Source organism: Cherax quadricarinatus, chromosome 16 (genome assembly GCF_038502225.1).
Source record: "Cherax quadricarinatus isolate ZL_2023a chromosome 16, ASM3850222v1, whole genome shotgun sequence".
NCBI lineage: Eukaryota > Metazoa > Arthropoda > Malacostraca > Decapoda > Parastacidae > Cherax > Cherax quadricarinatus.
Genome location: NC_091307.1, coordinates 14,995,577 through 15,015,603, shown reverse-complemented (window position 1 = coordinate 15,015,603; position 20,027 = coordinate 14,995,577). Strand labels below are relative to the sequence as shown.

The 20,027-nt window shown below is 41.3% G+C and overlaps 1 protein-coding gene across 1 annotated transcript in view; it reads left to right on the top strand.

Annotated features, from left to right (window-relative positions):
* The first annotated feature begins 6,229 nt into the window (after positions 1-6,229).
* LOC128688941 (titin-like) overlaps positions 6,230-20,027 on the top strand; it is a 297,841-nt gene continuing 284,043 nt past the window's right edge. Inside the window, exon 1 of the mRNA XM_070085579.1 lies at positions 6,230-6,611. Coding sequence (XP_069941680.1) covers positions 6,488-6,611 — 124 coding nt within the window. The 5' untranslated portion in view covers positions 6,230-6,487. The remainder of the gene's footprint in view (positions 6,612-20,027) is intronic.

The window sequence follows — 20,027 nt, the reverse complement described above, 5'->3', positions numbered from 1 at the left end:
GAGTTTTGTTTCTGTGACTGCTATGATGTCTGGGGATTTTTCACTGATTCTTTCATTCCACTCCTCATGTTTATTCGTTTATTGTGTGTGTGTATGTGTGTGTATGTGTGTGTGTGTGTGTGTGTGTGTGTGTGTGTGTGTGTGTGTGTGTGTGTGTGTGTGTGTGTGTGTGTGTGTGTGCGTGTGTGTGCATGTTTGACTATATTCTCATCACCCTACTGAAGATTTAACAGATCCTGCTTTCAGATTTTAATTTCTTCGTCTGATGAAATATATCATAATGTTAAAAAAAAGAGATAGGTTTTTCGCACAATTTAATTATCATATAGAATATACTACAATCGCATTGCTGCTGTAACTAATTGTGTTAAATAAAAAATAGTCCTGGTGACAGTATTGCATAAGACATTGATCCGACATGACATAAAGCGAAGGCTACTTTGAGCGCGGTGTATCATTCAGGCGAAATGTGTGGTTGGAGAGGCAGAGGATGGAAACATTTTTTTTTAATTAACATCACTAGGTAGAGAGAGAGAGACTATTTACTAAACATTTGAATACTTCCAGCAAGTACTCAAGTTTCTTATACAGGATTTAACATTCCAACGGGACTGGAGTTTTCTAATATATTCTTTCCCTGGCTAACACACAGTTACCTATATTTACTAGAGGTTTGGTCGGGTGAGTAGAGCTGTAGGAAAACTAGTTCAGATGTTTCTCTGTGCCTGGAAATCCTACCCTGGACAATGTAATTGTGGGTCGAATGTTCTCGCCAGCGAGCTAAGCGGCACTCCGGTGATAAAGATGGCAGCTGAGAAGGAAGGATTCCAGATATTGGTGGTGGGGAGAATCAGGGAAATATTTGGTGTAGTGGTAAGAAAATAGAATGTTTTTACAAGGAGAGAGGGTGTTGTTGAGAGGAGGATGGATACCGCCTTTTTGAGTCACCCTCCGTTATGGGCTTTATTTAGTAGTGAGGTGTGGCATTAGTCACCATAAGTCTCCTCTTTCTCCCTCTTCCACCCATCCCCATACAATCCCACTCACATGACAGGAAGGAACCCTTACTCTGTGGAAAAAGTTATTAGACAAGTATATAAATTACTTGTCGAACAGAGAGCTATCTACTAGTTTAGTGTCAAGTCAACAGTCATATATATCCAGATTATTAAGCTACTATTAACCCTTAAACTGTCCAAACGTAGATCTACGTTTTTTCAACATTTGAAAGTATGTAAAAAAAATAGATCTTCTTTTTGTTTTTTTTACATTTGAAAAGTGTAAAAAAAATTGATCTACTTTTTTTTGTTATATTTGAAAATATGTAAAAAAAATAGATCTACTTTTGGAGCACTACGCATGTGAACGTAGATCTGTTTGGACAGTTTAAGGGTTAAGGATGTATGATAACCACATAATACATTCTTAAAGAACGGAAAAAATATGGAATATTTTTAGAACACTAGAGACAAAAAAGAGGCTACAGTATGAACAAAGGAAAAAAAAGTAGTGCTGAAATGACATCAGAAAATATTTCTTCAAAATACAGTTACTGACTTCACAGAATGGGATCCAAGAGGAGGTAATGCGCACAAGTATAGAGAACAAACAAATGCTGGAAGACGGGACATCACGAGTATAGCCCTTCTTCTGTAACTATTAATCGGTAATAAATTGTCAGTCGGGAGAAGGGGGCTACAAGGGTCACTTTATCAGATATATTTCGACCCGAGAGGGGTGTGCTAGCCTCAGAACTAGAGGTAAATTACAACTTTATTAGAATCCTCACTTTTTCAGCCGGCGTTCACTATACTGGCGCTGGCCAATCACAAGAACATGTTATGTACCGCCCTCTAAATTCTGGAACACCTGCCTGTTTAGTAGTCTTCGGTGTGCATAATTCAGAAGGAATTGTGTTTTAATTCTGGTAAGAAGTGAGCAGCTGAAAATACCAGAAAAATACTAAACCACGTCAAGAACAGAGTTACAGTAGTCACCTCGTCCACTATACGAAAAATTTATAAAGCACAGGAGCAAGGATAACAAGAAGAAAGTGCTGGTGTGTATGAAATTCCATGAGAATGTTATCAGATATATGTGACAGAAACTGCCAGAAACTTAACAACACGTTTGAATGAACACAAAAACACGCCTTTAAGATTGATAAACAATGCTTCCTTTTAACAAAGGCATTCTCGCAACCATTTAAAGAAATGTCGAAAGCCAAACTAATTATTACGGAGGGTGATAAATTTAAAATAAATGCTTTAAACGTAACATTATTTTAACATCCAACACTATCGTGCAGAAAAAAAAGAAGTTTCCGATTAGTGAAACCCTTGGCAGTAGTCGGAGAACAAAACTTATCGTCAGAACCAACTGTCAAGTTTGAACTTTCCCAACTACACTGCATCAACGCCGCACCTGATCTTTCCCTCTCTCCTGTCTATATTATCTCTCCAGGTATCCTTATTGACTTGGAAAAGGCTGTTGTACAGGCGAAACATTGTCAAAAAAAAGTTCGCAAAAACTGCATTTTTTTGACACACCGGCCTTCTCTCTCAGAAGTAGGGTGACAAGAAAAAAAAGAAACCCTTTCACCATCATTTATCATTGTCTTGCCAGAGGCGTGCCGACATTATACCTCAGATGCCTCTCCAAACTGCAACATCCCATCCCTCCTTCCGAGTGCAGCACTGTACCTCTCACCTCCAGAACTCAAGTCCAGCTAACCGGTTTCTCTGAAGCCCTTTATAAATGTTACCTTGCTCACACTCCAACAGCACGCTAAGTCATAAAAAACACTTGCCTCCTCAATTACATATAGAGCATTATTACCTTTCACTAACAAACAGAATTCACTTCGCAGGTGCATGTGAAGTAATTTTAGTTTCTGCATTTAGCCACGTATCTCGTGCGATTATTACGTGTTACCACTTCATCACATACTTCTCCATTGAGTATTCTGATCTCTGGCGAATAAGAATTAAGGTTTTAGTATACCGCACTGACTCGCTCTCACCAGCACTGTTTATTCACTATTAACTTTGCACTTCCTTGTTTATGTATGGTACAGTATATTTATTTTCTCAGTAAATTTGGCAGTTTCTTTAACCTGATTACGGCCCTTTTTGTTTCTGGAGTTTCAAATAATACGAGGCCATTTAAAAGTTATGTATGTATGTATGTATATATATATATATATATATATATATATATATATATATATATATATATATATATATATATATATATACATATAGCACAGTTTAATTAATGTGTTTCTTAACATAAAAAATGTGGTTCTTCTCAGCAATAGAATTGTTGCCTTTTAGTATGGCCGATATCTTTCAGAAAAGTTTAACTTCCATCTGCACCTTGAGCCGCATCCTAAATCGACGTTAATATCAGTGATTCTTTAATTCTTAATATGTGGCCGAAACATTGCCTAAATAAAATAGCCAGTGTTGCATGTGTTTTTATCTTCACAAAATGTCAGTGTTGAGATACGTACCTAGAACTTATACAAAGGTATATAATGTATCATACAAGGTACATAATGTATCACACAAGTATATAATATATCACACAAGGTATATAATGCATTACAGAAGGTATATAATGTATCATACAAGGCATATAATGTATCATATAAGGTATATAATGTGTCATACAAGGCATATAATGTATCATATAAGGTATATAATGTATCATACAAGGCATATAATGTATCATATAAGGTATATAATGTATCATACAAGGCATATAATGTATCATATAAGGTATATAATGTGTCATACAAGGTATATACTATATCACACAAGATGTACATGTATATAAATACGACTCATGCAACGTTGATACAGTTTTACAACGATAAATTTTGCTCTCCAGAAACTTGCATTTGTATTGGGGAAGTTCCTGGCGAGAGCGACATGTATCCTAGGAAGTGTCCAGATGTTGCATATGTTTTTAATTTACATATTTTTGCAGAATATTGTCAAATGTAAAAATACTGACATGTGAAATATTGCATAACTTTGTTAGGTAAGTCACGTAAACTTTCACAAGTGTTAATTTTTTATGTTTCAGAACTTGTTGAGATATGAGAAGTAAGGGTGAATTCTTTAACGAGATTTATTAGGAAGCGCTCAAGCCTTAGGGCCGTGCAGGGCAGTCAAGTTTGATCTGAAGAAATGGAGGGTAGCTCTAATTCCTTAGACAAAGAGTGCTTCAGTATCAAGACGTCTACCCAAAAGTAGTGCTAATGAGTTATGTTCGCAAAATACAACTGAAAATAGTGGTAGCAGCAATGCATTGTTTGCGTCCCTTCACTCTTCATCCATTTTAAGATAAATTATAAAAAATCTTGAGGTACATTATAACTCCCAAGGCCAAAAAATACTTTGGTTAAGAGGAGGAGGAGATGATACATAATAACCACGTGTAGGATACAAACACTTCAAACTTAGAATGTTCTTTTGGTATCATTTAAATGGAGTTAACGTGAGTGAAAATGGTTGGTTTGAGACCTGCCGAACACGGGCCAATGAACCCACTGTAGTGTTTCTCTGCTCCTTTGATATTATATCAGCAGAAGAAAATACACACACACACACACGCACACACACACACACACACACACACACACACACACACACACACACACACACACACACACACACACACACACACACACACACACACACACACACACACAAACAAGGTGATTTGGACAGGCTGCAAGCCTGGAGTTTAACCCCAACATAGGGGGACATGATAACGATGCATGAAATGCTGAGAGGAATTGACAAGTTGGACAAGGCTCGAATGTTTCAGAGATGGGACACAGGAACAAGGGGCCACAGTTGGAAGATGAAAACCCATCTGAGTCATAGGGATCTTAGGATGTATTTCTTTAGCCTTAGAGTTCTCAGGAAGCTGAATAATCTGGAGAATGAAGTAGTGGAGGGAAGTTCAATACATAACTTTAAGAAGTGGTATGATAAAGCTCATGGAGCAAGGAGAGATTGACTTAGTATCTATCATTGAAGAGGCAGGGCCAGGAGCTATGAATCGACCCCTGCAACCACATATAGGTGAGTACGACCTTTTAGATGCCTCCAGGTCTTCAGATCTTGAAACCCTTGTTACTAAAATATAAAATAAAACATGAAAATTTAGAATTAGGTTATGTGGGTAAATTCTGTAAAATTAGTTGAAATTAGTTGTTATTTTTACAGTTATATGTAACACTTTTGATTATGTGAGCTTAGGTACCCAAAACAGCCACTCTTACTCTCCTGCCTAACTCTCTAGTACAGTAGCTAGAACAGTCAATACAATGAGCTCCCCTCAAATACCTTGACGCCTGCTAACGCTTCTTGATCCGAGGACGTGGGCCTTCCCTCTTCTTCCTTGAATCAAACTGGATTGCTCTCATTCTTCATGCACTGTGTGATCCTAATGAGTTTGGTGATCCCTTGATAATAATAATAATAATAAACAGTAATATAATGAAGTGACCTGTAGTTTAGATCAGAAATACGTGTCAGATTTCAGGCATGTAGCTTAAAATGAAATAAAACAAGGAAAACACTTCTGGATTACAGTGCGCAATACAGGTAAAATCACCAGGTTCACTTTATATGTTAATACACTCTGTAATGCAGTTATAGTTACTCATGTGCATTTTATAGACTTTTTATGTGAAAGTTTGAGTTTACTTGATCTTATTATGAGTGCATTCAGACTTTATTAACCAAAGTGTTAGACACAGAACTTGGCCTGGACATGTCAGCAAGGAGTAATGAACTCTCTAGAAGCCCACAGAAGAGTTAAAATAAGTTTATGATAAATGTAAATAAAAATTTCTAAAATTTATCAGCCGTCGTGCATGCCCGGAAAAAATGACCAGCGTTTCTGCCAGGTGCAAAACTATTAACATACTTCCGTTTCATACTTTTATGACAGGATGGTAGTACCTTTCTGATGGTTCGTGTCTACCAACCTTCTACCTACAGTTGACTGCCCGTGTTGTCGATGATATAGAATTATTGTAGGATCTGTGAGAGGACTCCAGTTCTGGACCTCTCCACCAGGTCTCTTTCCTGGGGCTTATACACTTTCTGCCGCTGGTGGCTCTGGCTTCTGTGACGTCACATCTAAAAGTGGCACCAGGAGCCGAGCAGCGCCGACGTGCCCCGAGTGCCAAGCAGGGGGCGCCCACTGACTTTACCCACCATTTCGCCCCGACAACTTCGGCGGCGAGGGTGTGCTAAATGGGGCTGCCTGACTCACGGGCCGCAAGCATATTATAATCCTCTCGCTTTATTATGCTCGCAGTCCACTAGTCAGTGGCATTAGTCGAATATTCACGACCTCGTCTTGACTGCCGTGTGCTCTAGTCATCTCTAGTCAACCAGTGTTTGGTGTAATAGCCAGTGTACCTTTTTGTGTTAACTCTTCGACCACCACCAGCGCCACAATGTCTCAACAGCAGCACGTGGTGAAGCAGAGCACTTCGACGCAGCAGAGCAGCAGCAGCGTCAGCATGCAGCAGTCGAGGGTCCAGCAGCAGACGCAAGTGCAGACCCGCACCGTGCGCGAAGGTAGGCCAAAGCTTCTCGCAGGACTATTACCATCGCCTCTGCTGCTACATTAACTAATGCTCCTCGGCTGGTTCATCTCCACACTAGTGTTGTGTGTATGTGTGCTTCGCGTGTGGCAAGGCCGAGTAAAGTTCACCCAGAAACTGTTGCTAAAAATGTGCTTTTGTTGCACAGAAAATATATTATATGCATATAGTGAAGTGTTTAATTTGCAGCTACTGAAGAGACAAAATTATTGATACAGTAAAGTGCGAGACAAGTGTGAGGGACGCTGTGAACAAGTGCAGGGGTGGTGGCAAGGAGGGAGGGGTGAGGGAATAGATGTTCCACAGGTGTGGAGGGACTGCCCCCTAGTGGCGGAGAGGGGGTGGGGATCGCACAACTCACACTCCATCCCTCAGTTTTTTTATTCTTACCCACGTACACCAGCATAATGTGTAGACCTCCTCAATTCGTTTTTTTTTCAGTAATCAGTTGATATCTTCCCAGTGCCTTGGTGTAAGAGGGAGGGGGAGCTAAACCGTGCGACCCCCTCCTAGTCTTTAGGTACCCCAGTCCCCACCCCCACCGGCACGCGCCCAAAATACCCACTGGCCCTCTACCGGTGCACTCCGCGGCTCAGAGCCCGTATCGGGTATCACAGTGCCTTGTTCTACGAATCTAGAAAATATAATGGAGATGACCTGATGACTTCTCTAGATTATGAGTGAGGCGCAGGACCTAGTGAGAGTGTGCTGGAGCTGTATATTGTGGATAATACTACCTATTTCATCCCTTATGTCCCATGTAATCCTTGCTCTTTAATATGGTTCATATCTTAACCTATTATAGGTTTATTTAAATATATGCCGAACTTGATGATTCGTTATATTCAGCAATAATCATTTTGTTAAGCAAGTAGAGCGTTCATTCAATTTTGCAATAATTTCGCGAAAATCGGACAGAACATAACGAAATTAATACATTTAATTGATGTTAAAAATTAACTAAAATTTGGGCAACCTTAGATACATTGGATAGGATTCAATTTTTATTATATTACGTGAGTTAACGTGCCATGCTATTTCGAGTGAATACATTTATTCCAGCAATACATAAGAAAACATTTTAGAAAATATGTATTTCATTTCGCCCATCAAACACCTATTTTACATTTTATCACGTTATAATGTATAGTAAAAAAAGATGTCTGTGTACTTATAGAACATAATTTGCTTTTATAGGTAGCATTGTACAACTTGTAGATAATAAGACACAAGCATTCCTCATGTTAGCTTGTCTTTCATTTTCATAACAAAAGTTTGTGATGTTAATTTTTGCCTAAGAATGTAATAAGTTTTGCCGTAGTTAATATAAAGTTCACCCTCTTAAAGCTGAGCTACGTACATAGTAAGATCAGCTGTTGCTAAGTACATACTGAAATTAGTTGTCCCTACTTGCATATTACGACCTAACAAGTAAATGGCGTTTTTGGTGTCGTGTGTGATGCTCGTCTAATTGCCAATTCTTTTTTCGCTTTATTTCACAAATATTTCCATGCTATATGTTAACTAATTTGCTTGAACATTTAGCTAGATAAACATAGTAAGGATAAGATAACAAAATAGATTCACTTTGTATGTTAATTTTGAAAATCATCACAGTTTCTTGTGTTGAAACCTAAAGTGAGAGCTCGAATAAGAGGAGACCCAAGAATGTGACCTTAGGGACACCAACTTACCGATATGGATGTTGTTGGGTGTTGAGAGAGAGCAATTATATCTTGCTTTTAATGGGCATAATCATTATTATACATTACTGAGATGCACCGTCATAAAAATGGTCGTGATACATAATTTCCTCAGGTCTGCCTTCACTTCACTGGAGTGGTAATAGAGAGAGGGCAAGAGTTTACATATGTGTAGTAGGGAAAATACTTGTGTAAGGGAGGGAGGAAGTGGTTAGGGAAATGTTGATGTTTATGGGGATGGAGCAGACGTGTTAGAGCGAGTGAGGTGGGTGTGGCAGACATATTACGAAAATACCAGCACGAGTTGCAGTGTTCTTCCTTTTAGAAGAGTAGCTGCATGTAAAACATGCTGGAGGAATTATCTTCACTGGGGAAGTATGCGTATCTGATCAAGAATTCGGCTGTTAGTGGAGCCATACAATGAATACATTGTTGCCACAGAGGGTAACTTTAACAATCAGATATTCAACCAGTGGTCTATAAGTTGTCTATATATATCTTCGTTGCCTGGGTCCCCCGCGAGAGCTCTCATTTGACGGTGGGGAGTGAGAGGAGGGTAGCGCGACATTAAAACCTCGAGTTAGACTGTCTTAAGAAAGTATGATCAACTAAGCTATTCTGTTCCCTTGTGCCCTCGCACGGACTTTTCCTGCAGGTACTTCTCTAATATTCAGATACACGAGGGTTGCATACCCATCCCTCACAATCTCCAGTATTTCAGCTGTGAACATTTTCTTTACAGATCTACACATAAAACCACCTTAGCTTCTCCCTGTCATGCATTCTACGATATTGCAGTACATACCTCGTCACGCCTTCCCACGTCTATAGAGATTCACTTCCTTATAATCTTCCCTTTGGGGTTTTTATGTCAATTTTACATCGTAAAAATTAAATTTACCTGTCCCTCTCCACACTTGTGTCTCGCTTCCATGTATCAAGATTGGAAGGAGTACACTGTAACGTGGCTCTTTCTTCGACTCCACAACATTTCTCAGTTTTTCAGTTCTTGTAGAGGAACCAGTCGGTGTACTCCCTTGCACTGCCAAGCCTTCCATTATTTTTCATTCCACAGTATCGGTGCCAAATTTCTCTATCTTCTCCAATAAATCACTGACCATTAGAAACTTACTTCACCACATTGTGCATATTATGTTATGCAAAACAACGCCTTTTAAACGTATCGCTCCCTCACCTCTCGTAACCCACAGTCTTATTTTGATCTATATTTGTCTTCATTTTTCTTTTATTACTTTCTTCGATCTCACTTTGTTTAGATTTTACTTACTAGTTTTTATTAATTTTCACCGTCATAAATTAGTCCCTACAAAGTAATTAGTTAGGAAGCATCGTATCATCTAGTTTCAACTTATGAGCGCTACGTTCATGACCACTTTTGCTTTCATTTCTAGGGATGTTCTCTGGTTTATTCAGAAACCTATTTCAAAGGTTTTTGCTCAGTCTGCCATACATTTTTTTGCTACTTGTGTAAAACTTACCATAGTGCATTACTATGAAAATTCTGACTTCATCTGTATAAAGGTGCTGGAGTGTTTGGTTCACACCCTAAGGACTCAGGTTCGATACCAGGCAGGGCAAGACGTATAGGAAAGTCTCCTTATACCCAAAGGCCCAGTTCACCTAGTACTAAGTAAAAATGTAGTAGGTATTTAGTGGCCTGTTGTGGTCGTGTTCTGAGGCGTGGAACGCGAGGAAGTATACCTTAAACCGGGTTATGATTTGAAATAATTTGAGGCAGGATAACGTCTCTTAGTCTGTAAATTCAACTATATAAAAATAAAATGTGTTTTCTGCTTTCTATAAACATTCATTATTCTCATTAGAGAGAAATGACTGCATGCATATTGTATGTCTTCAAAATTCCACATACATCAAAACAAAGATGTTTCCCACCTAAATATGGTGACCCAAAGAAGGAAAACGCAGCCATCATTATTCATTCTATCTTTGGATAAGCGCGCGGCCACCACATTTCAAATGATCTGAACCGTAACATCCTCACTCATCCTTGAGAGTGCAGAGCTGTTTTTTTCCATCTCCAGAACTCAAATCCAGCTAAGCATATTCACTGAATACCTTCATAGATATTATCTTTCCTCACACTTCAATAGCTTTTCAGCTCCCAAAAAATACGTGTCTTCACTCGCTGATCTATCATGCATTTGCCTGTTGGATGCTCAAAACCTTTTAACTCTCCCTCTACCCTTCTGGAGCGTTCTACTATTTCTCCGATTCACTTTAAACTTATAACTTCTCTTGGTTGACCAACCATGCTTTGTTCTTTCTGAACAACAAAACCGTCTCAACAACCCCTCCTCTAGTGCCTGAATTATATGTTGTAATTTCTTCACTTCTTATTCTCTACCGTATATTAACAACACAGTAATCTCAAGCACAGCATCTCACTACGTCAGGCCTCCGTGCAGCAACATTCAGACTTCCTCAACCCCATGCACACGTACATAATTTTTTTTTTTTGCATTCACTGATAAATTTCTTTCCGCAGAAGCCTCAACACTCCATCTACCTTTTTTCCCACTGTCTATTCTGTGATTCACCCCGTCTTTCATAAACCCATGTGCCGAGACGTCCACTACCACATATATGAATACATTCACTTCATACTGTATTCCTCCACTCTGAAGTCTGTTACTTAATTACCTAAACTACAGCTTACTATTATTATCTTGTTCTTATGTGTTCGTTTTTGACTTCTAAAATTTTCCACTAGCCTCTGAAACCTCTCTTTCGAGTCTTCCAAAACTACTGTGTATTACCAAAGAGCAACTGCGACAGCTGCTATTGATAGTCGTGAATCTGAAGAATGTTTTCCGTTAAAGTGGCATTCAACAAGTACATTGTTAATAAACATTAATTTAAAACAATTATTGGAAATGTCGTAATTGGCATTTGGAAATTGTCTTATTGAAGGACATTTCAGTAGGCGCTCAAAAATCCGGTAGATTAAAATTACAAGGTAGGCTGGGGTAAGTACAGTAGGCTCTCGGGAATTTTATTTATGTCAGGCTGAGACAGGTCCAGTAGGCTGGAGCCAAGACCTTGATAGCCAGGCTCACATACTAAACATTTAATGCTCACTACTTTTTAAAAGAGTATCATTCTCCAGTGCCAGCAGGATATGTGAGCCAACACACGTACGTAAGCAGATACGGCCGACTGTGCCAACAACCAACCAGTATTGTAATTGCATACCTCACTCTATTTCCTGGGTTTATTGACACATCTAGTTTCCATAATAATTATTGGTTTGACGTATAGAGCACACTGGGGATGTATTAGACTGCTCACAATTGGTCGGCAATATTGATTATACTTACCGTGAAGTAATGTATGTGCATGCATGTATTGCGGCTTTAAGTTTCCGAGCTTCCAATAATATTATATTCTCTATTTAAAAATGTTAACTAGAATATCTTGTTCAGCAAAGATCACATCAAGAGTATAATCTCAGTTTCATTGCTTAGTAACTGAAAAAATCTTTTGTACAGAATAGATTACTCTTCTTTTAACGGGAGAAAATTTCAACTCGCTTCTTTATTGTTCAAGTTTGCTGATAAAAACGTGACCCAATATTCGAATCTGGTTCGGTGACTTATTTTACAATCTTTTAAATTGGCTTTTTTTATATAATCTTTTAGCTTGGCTTTAGCGTCATTTAGCAATAGAAAGCTGTTGTGTGGGCCGCCTCCACTGACACTCACTGGCGCTAGTGATGCAAGCCACCTGCGACCAGGTTATTTACAACTGCAGGATGTGTAGTCACCAGGTCTCTCTTGTATCCCATTGCTCTCTTAAGTATCACTGGCAAGGATTTAAAATGCGCTCTGCTTATAAGAAACTTAATGTTGTCTTGATTTACAAGGAAGAATCTATATATATATATATATATATATATATATATATATATATATATATATATATATATATATATATATATATATATATATATATATATATATAGTTGTTGTGATCCACCTCTGGTGTAAATTGTGGGACCCATAGCCTCGGAGAAGCGGCTAAAAAGGCTTCAAGGAAGAATATTTGGATTTCTTCCTGAAGCCGTTTGAATATTCCACTTCCCCTACCACCCCATCTTTTCATATATATATATATATATATATATATATATATATATATATATATATATATATATATATATATATATATATATATATATATGCAACAAGCTTTTATTTCGAAAAAAAGTTTATAAGAAAAGAGCTTAGCTAAAACTCTGTATTCAAGACGTTCTCTGATATGCTTCCAGCAGTGGTTTATATCTTGTCCAGGCAAGACTAGATTGCGGTTGATAAAGATACAAATGCAGAATAATGCTGTCCTTTATTTTTAATATAAGATTGCATTATACTGCATTTGTTTCTTTATCCATCGTGTCTGCATTTTTATACCATTTCTTTCTACTGGATTACGGTGTTGAGGGGTTTTTGTATGGCCGAGGTTCCTGTATGATCGGGGCTCCTGTATAGCCTGATTCCCAGTATAGCAGGAGCCCCTGTATGGACGGGGCTTCTGTATACCTCGAGTCCCTGTATAGCGGGAGGCCCTTGTATGACCGGGGCTCCTGTGTCGCCAGAGGTCCTTGTCAGGCGAAACTCACGTAAAGCCGGGGCTCCTGTTATAGCCAGGGCCCCTGTATGGCCGTAGCTCGTCTATGGTCAGGGTCCCCTTTATAACCATGGTCCCAGAGTGGCCAGGACCTTAATTTGAGGTGGCCTGTATGTTTCTGTTGTTTGTTTAATTTATAACTATTAGAAGCATAACACTGTGCGAATACTTGTAGCCCAACACTGGAATACTTCCAGCAGGTCAGAACTTTTCTTATACATTGACATTCTTGTCCATGATACTGCTTTCAGCAAGTCTTCAGTTTTTAAAGGATTTATTTGACAGTAAGTCTGGACAATAATATATATATCCTAGAGTTGTTTGAGTGCTGGTATTGTCAGGTGTCATTTGTAACTGATGTTCCGTTCATCTTGGACCTTGACATACCTCGTACCAGAACCAGAAATTAAAGATTCCATCCACTGATATTTAACGTAACAGAGAGAGAGAGAGAGAGAGAGATTGAAATACTCATAGACACAAGTAAAAAATAATTTCTTGAGCAATGTTGCATGCACAGCTTTGATTGAACCTTAATGGCTAACTACTTTTATACTGCTAATTAATTAGTATTTGCAAGCAGCATCATACTTTTCTGAGTAAGCTGATCTTCAGGCGAAGAACGCAAGGTAAGGATAAATGAACACTGAACTTATAGGGGTTATACAGCGCACGATGAATGGAAGGCAATCATTTTCTAGTCAAACAAGAGAGGGGAGCTTCAGTTACTTGGATCAGGAGCCTTCTACTTCCTTGAAGGTACACATACACAGAAACAACTTGTGTCGAGCACCTGAAGACGATACATATGAATGTCATTACTCAGGCTGGAGACATTATTTTAGTTAGCCATTAAGAGATATGTAGAAAAAAGGAGCCTTTTATTTTTGTGATGTTTCACTCTGGGTAAAACATCAGTGGGTGAAACCTCGTAATAATATACGACCATTTGTTGGTTCATATCCATATAACTACATGTTTTACTTGAAGTGTGTGTGTGTGTGTGTGTATTATTGTTAGTGTTGGTGTTGTGAACTGTGTGCGTAATGAAATGTTTGTGTGATGACTCATTTGTGTGATTAACTGCGTGTGTGTGATGACTTGCGTGCGTGTTATTAACTGCGTGTGTGTGTGTGTACTCACCTAGTTGAGGTTGCGGGGGTCGAGTCCGAGCTCCTGGCCCTGCCTCTTCACTGATCACTACTAAGTCACTCTCCCTGAGCCGTGAGCTTTATCATACCTCTGCTTAAAGTTATGTATGGATCCTGCCTCCACTACATCGCTTCCCAAACTATTCCACTTACTGACTACTCTGTGGCTGAAGAAGTACTTCCTAACATCCCTGTGATTCATCTGCGTCTTCAACTTCCAACTGTGTCCCCTTGTTACTGTGTCCAATCTCTGGAACATCCTGTCTTTGTCCACCTTGTCAATTCCTCTCAGTATTTTGTATGTCGTTATCATGTCCCCCCTATCTCTCCTGTCCTCCAGTGTCGTCAGGTTGATTTCCCTTAACCTCTCCTCGTAGGACATACCTCTTAGCTCTGGGACTAGTCTTGTTGCAAACCTTTGAACTTTCTCTAGTTTCTTTACGTGCTTGGATAGGTGTGGGTTCCAAACTGGTGCCGCATACTCCAATATGGGCCTAACGTACACGGTGTACAGGGTCCTGAATGACTCCTTATTAAGATGTCGGAATGCTGTTCTGAGGTTTGCTAGGCGCCCATATGCTGCAGCAGTTATTTGGTTGATGTGCGCTTCAGGAGATGTGCCTGGTGTTATACTCACCCCAAGATCTTTTTCCTTGAGTGAGGTTTGTAGTCTCTGGCCCCCTAGACTGTACTCCGTCTGCGGTCTTCTTTGCCATTCCCCAATCTTCATGACTTTGCACTTGGTGGGATTAAACTCCAGGAGCCAATTGCTGGACCAGGTCTGCAGCCTGTCCAGATCCCTTTGTAATTCTGCCTGGTCTTCGATCGAGTGAATTCTTCTCATCAACTTCACGTCATCTGCAAACAGGGACACCTCAGAATCTATTCCTTCCGTCATGTCGTTCACAAATACCAGAAACAGCACTGGTCCTAGGACTGACCCCTGTGGGACCCCGCTGGTCACAGGTGCCCACTCTGACACCTCGCCACGTACCATGACTCGCTGCTGTCTTCCTGACAAGTATTCCCTGATCCCTTGTAGTGCCTTCCCTGTTATCCCTGCTTGGTCCTCCAGTTTTTGCACCAATCTCTTGTGTGGAACTGTGTCAAACGCCTTCATGCAGTCCAAGAATATGCAATCCACCCACCCCTCTCTCTCTTGTCTTACTGCTGTCACCATGTCATAGAACTACAGTAGGTTTGTGACACAGGATTTCCCGTCCCTGAAACCATGTTGGCTGCTGTTGATGAGATCGTTCCTTTCTAGGTGTTCCACCACTCTTCTCCTGATAATCTTCTCCATGATTTTGCATACTATACATGTCAGTGACACTGGTCTGTAGTTTAATGCTTCATGTCTGTCTCCTTTTTTAAAGAGTGGGACTACATTTGCTGTCTTCCATGCCTCAGGCAATCTCCCTGTTTCGATAGATGTATTGAATATTGTTGTTAGGGGTACACATAGCGCCTCTGCTCCCTCTCTCAGGACCCATGGAGAGATGTTATCTGGCCCCATTGCCTTTGAGGTATCTAGCTCACTCAGAAGCCTCTTCACTTCTTCCTCGGTTGTGTGCACTGTGTCCAGCACTTGGTGGTGTACCCCAAATTCCGTCTTTCTGGAGCCCCTTCTGTCTCCTCTGTGAACACTTCTTTGAATCTCTTGTTGAGTTCCTCACATACTTCACGGTCATTTCTTGTTGTCTCTCCTCCTTCCTTCCTTAGCCTGATTACCTGGTCCTTGACTGTTGTTTTCCTCCTGATGTGGCTGTACAACAGTTTCGGGTCAGATTTGGCTTTCGCTGCTATGTCATTTTCATATTGTCTTTGGGCCTCCCTTCTTATCTGTGCATATTCGTTTCTGGCTCTACGACTGCTCTCCTTATTCTCCTTATTCTCCTTCTATATTTCTTCCATTCCCTAGTGTTAGTTACCATTTGGTCCTAGGCACATGTCGATTAGACACTAGGCCGTGTTAGTCAGTGTGTGCGTGTCAGTGTGTGTGTGTGTGTGTGTGTGTGTATGTGTGTGTGTGTGTGTGTGTGTGTGTGTGTGTGTGTGTGTGTGCGTGTGTGTGTGTGTGTGTATGTGTGTGTGTGTGTGTGTGTGTGTGTGTGTGTGTCTGTGTTAGTTACCATTTTGTCCTAGGCACATGTCGATTAGACACTAGGCCTGTTGCATATGCGCGCGCGCGCGCGCGCGTGTGTGTGTGTGTGTGTGTGTGTGTGTGTGTGTGTATGTGTGTGTGTGTGTGTGTCTGTGTGCGTGTGTCAGTGCGTGTGTCAGTGTGTGTGTGTCAGTGTGCGTCAGTGTGTGTGTGTGTCAGTGTGTGTGTGTCAGTGTGTGTGTGCGTGTCAGTGTGTGTGCGTGTCAGTGTACTCACCTATTTACTCACCTATTTGTGGTTGCAGGGGTCGAGTCTTAGCTCCTGGCCCCGCCTCTTCACCGGTTGCTACTGGGCCCTCTCTCTCCCCGCTCCATGAGCTTTATCAAACCTCGTCTTAAAACTGTGTATGGTTCCTGCCTCCACTACGTCATTTTCTAGGCTATTCCACTGCCTTACAACTCTATGACTGAAGAAATACTTCCTAATGTGTGTGTGTGCGTGTCAGTGTGTGTGTGCGTACTCACCTAGTTGTACTCACCTAGTTGAGGTTGCAGGGGTCGAGTCCAAGCTCCTGGCCCCGCCTCTTCACTGGTCGCTACTAGGTCACTCTCCCTGAACCATGAGCTTTATCGTACCTCTGCTTAAAGCTATGTATGGATCCTGACTCCACTACATCGCTTCCCAAACTATTCCACTTCCTGACTACTCTGTGGCTGAAGAAATACTTCCTAACATCCCTTTGATTCATCTGTGTCTTCAACTTCCAACTGTGTCTCCTTGTTACTGTGTCCAGTCTCTGGAACATCCTGTCTTTGTCCACCTTGTCAATTCCTCTCAGTATTTTGTAAGTCGTTATCATGTCCCCCCTATCTCTCCTGTCCTCCAGTGTCGTCAGGTTGATTTCCCTTAACCTCTCCTCATAGGACATACCTCTTAGCTCTGGGACTAGTGTTGTTGGGACTAGTCTTGTGTGTGTGTACTCACCTCACCTAGTTGAGGTTGCGGGGTTCGAGTCCGAGCTCCTGGCCCCGCCTCTTCACTGATCGCTACTAGGTCACTCTCCCTGAGCCGTGAGCTTTATCATACCTCTGCTTAAAGCTATGTATGGATCCTGCCTCCACTACATCGCTTCCCAAACTATTCCACTTACTGACTACTCTGTGGCTGAAGAAATACTTCCTAACATCCCTGTGATTCATCTGTGTCTTCAGCTTCCAACTGTGTCCCCTTGTTACTGTGTCCAATCTCTGGAACATCCTGTCTTTGTCCACCTTGTCAATTCCTCTCAGTAATTTGTATGTCGTTATCATGTCCCCCCTATCTCTCCTGTCCTGTGTGTGTGTGTGTGTATCAGTGTGTGTGTGTGTGTGTCAGTGTGTTAATTACCATTTGGTCCTAGGCACATGTCGATTAGACACTAGGCCGTGTGTGTCAGTGTGTGTGTGTGTGTGTGTGTGTGTGTGTGTGTGTGTATGTGTGTGTGTGTGTGTGTGCGTATGTGTGTATGTATGTGTGTGTACTCACCTATTTGTACTCACCTATTTGTGGTTGCAGGGGTCGAGTCCTAGCTCCTGGCCCCGCCTCTTCACCGGTTGCTACTAGACCCTCTCTCTCCCCGCTCCATGAGCTTTATCAAACCTCGTCTTAAAACTGTGTATGGTTCCTGCCTCCACTACGTCATTTTCTAGGCTATTCCACTGCCTTACAACTCTATGACTGAAGAAATACTTCCTACTATCTCTCTGACTCATTTGTGTCTTCAACTTCCAATTGTGGCCTCTTGTTTCTGTGTCCCCTCCCTGGAACATCCTGTCCTTGTCCACCTTGTCTATTCCACGCAGTATTATATATGTCGTTATCATGTCTCCCCTGACCCTCCTGTCCTCCAGTGTCGTCAGGCCGATTTCCCTTAATCTTTCTTCATAGGACATTCCCCTTAGCTCTGGAACTAACCTTGTTGCAAACCTTTGTACTTTCTCTAGTTTCTTGACGTGCTTTATCAAGTGCGGGTTCCAAACAGGTGCTGCATACTCCAGTATGGGCCTGACATACACGGTGTACAGTGTCTTGAATGATTCCTTACTAAGGTGTCGGAATGCTGTTCTCAGGTTTGCCAGGCGCCCATATGCTGCAGCAGTTATCTGATTGATGTGTGCTTCCGGAGACATGCTCGGTGTTATACCCACCCCAAGATCTTTCTCCTTGAGTGAGGTTTGCAGTCTTTGGCCACCTAGCCTATACTCTGTCTGTGGTCTTCTGTGCCCTTCCCCTATCTTCATGACTTTGCATTTGGCAGGATTAAATTCGAGAAGCCATTTGCTGGACCAGGTGTCCAGTCTGTCCAGGTCTCTTTGAAGTCCTGCCTGGTCCTCATCAGATTTAATTCTCCTCATTAACTTCACATCATCTGCAAACAGGGACACTTCTGAGTCTAACCCTTCCGTCATGTCGTTCACATATACCAAAAATAGCACTGGTCCTAGGACCGACCCCTGTGGGACCCCGCTCGTCACAGGTGCCCACTGTGATACATCATTACGTACCATGACTCGTTGTTGCCTCCCTGTCAGGTATTCTCTGATCCATTGCAGTGCCCTTCCTGTTATATGCGCCTGATGCTCTAGCTTCTGCACTAATCTCTTGTGAGGAACTGTGTCAAAGGCCTTCTTGCAGTCCAAGAAGATGCAATCAACCCACCCCTCTCTCTCTTGTCTTACTTCTGTTATTTTATCATAAAACTCCAGAAGGTTTGTGACACAGGATTTGCCTTCCGTGAATCCGTGCTGGTTGGCATTTATACTCCTGTTCCGTTCCAGGTGCTCCACCACTCTCCTCCTGATAATCTTCTCCATAATTTTGCATACTATACACGTCAATGACACAGGTCTATAGTTTAGTGCCTCTTTTCTGTCTCCTTTTTTGAAAATGGGAACTACATTTGCCGTCTTCCATACCTCAGGTAGTTGCCCAGTTTCCAGGGATGTGTTGAAGATTGTGGTAAGTGGTACGCACAACATATCTGCTCCCTCTCTAAGGACCCATGGAGAGATGTTGTCCGGTCCCATTGCCTTTGAGGTATCGATGTCCCTTAGCAGTTTCTTCACCTCCTCCTCATCTGTATGTATGTCGTCCAACACTTGTTGGTGTATTCCTTGTTGGTGTCCCCATCTGGTCTGTCCCCCCAGAGTCCTTCCTGTCTCTACTGTAAATACTTCCTTAAATCTCGTGTTGAGCTCCTCACATACCTCTTGATCGTTTCTTGTGAGTTCTCCACCTTCTTTCCTCAGCCTTATCACCTGGTCCTTGACTGTTGTCTTCCTCCTAATGTGGCTATACAGCAGTTTCGGGTCAGATTTGACTTTCGATGCTATGTCGTTTTCATACTGTCGCTGGGCCTCCCTCCTTATCTGCGCATACTCGTTTCTGGCTCTTCTACTAATCTCCTTGTTTTCCTGGGTCCTATGCCTCCTGTACCTTTTCCATTCTCTGTTGCACTTAGTTTTTGCCTCCCTACACCTTCGGGTAAACCAAGGACTCGTTTTGGTCTTCCTATTATTTCTGTTTCCCTTGGGAACAAAACTTTCCTCTGCCTCCTTGCACTTTGTTGTCACATATTCCATCATTTCGTTTACTGATTTTCCTACCATTTCTCTGTCCCACTGAACCTCCTGCAGGAAGTTTCTCATACTTGTGTAGTCCCCCCTTTTATAGTTTGGCCTGTCCCCTTCAGTTCCTGTTACCTTCTCCACTTGTAACTCTACTAT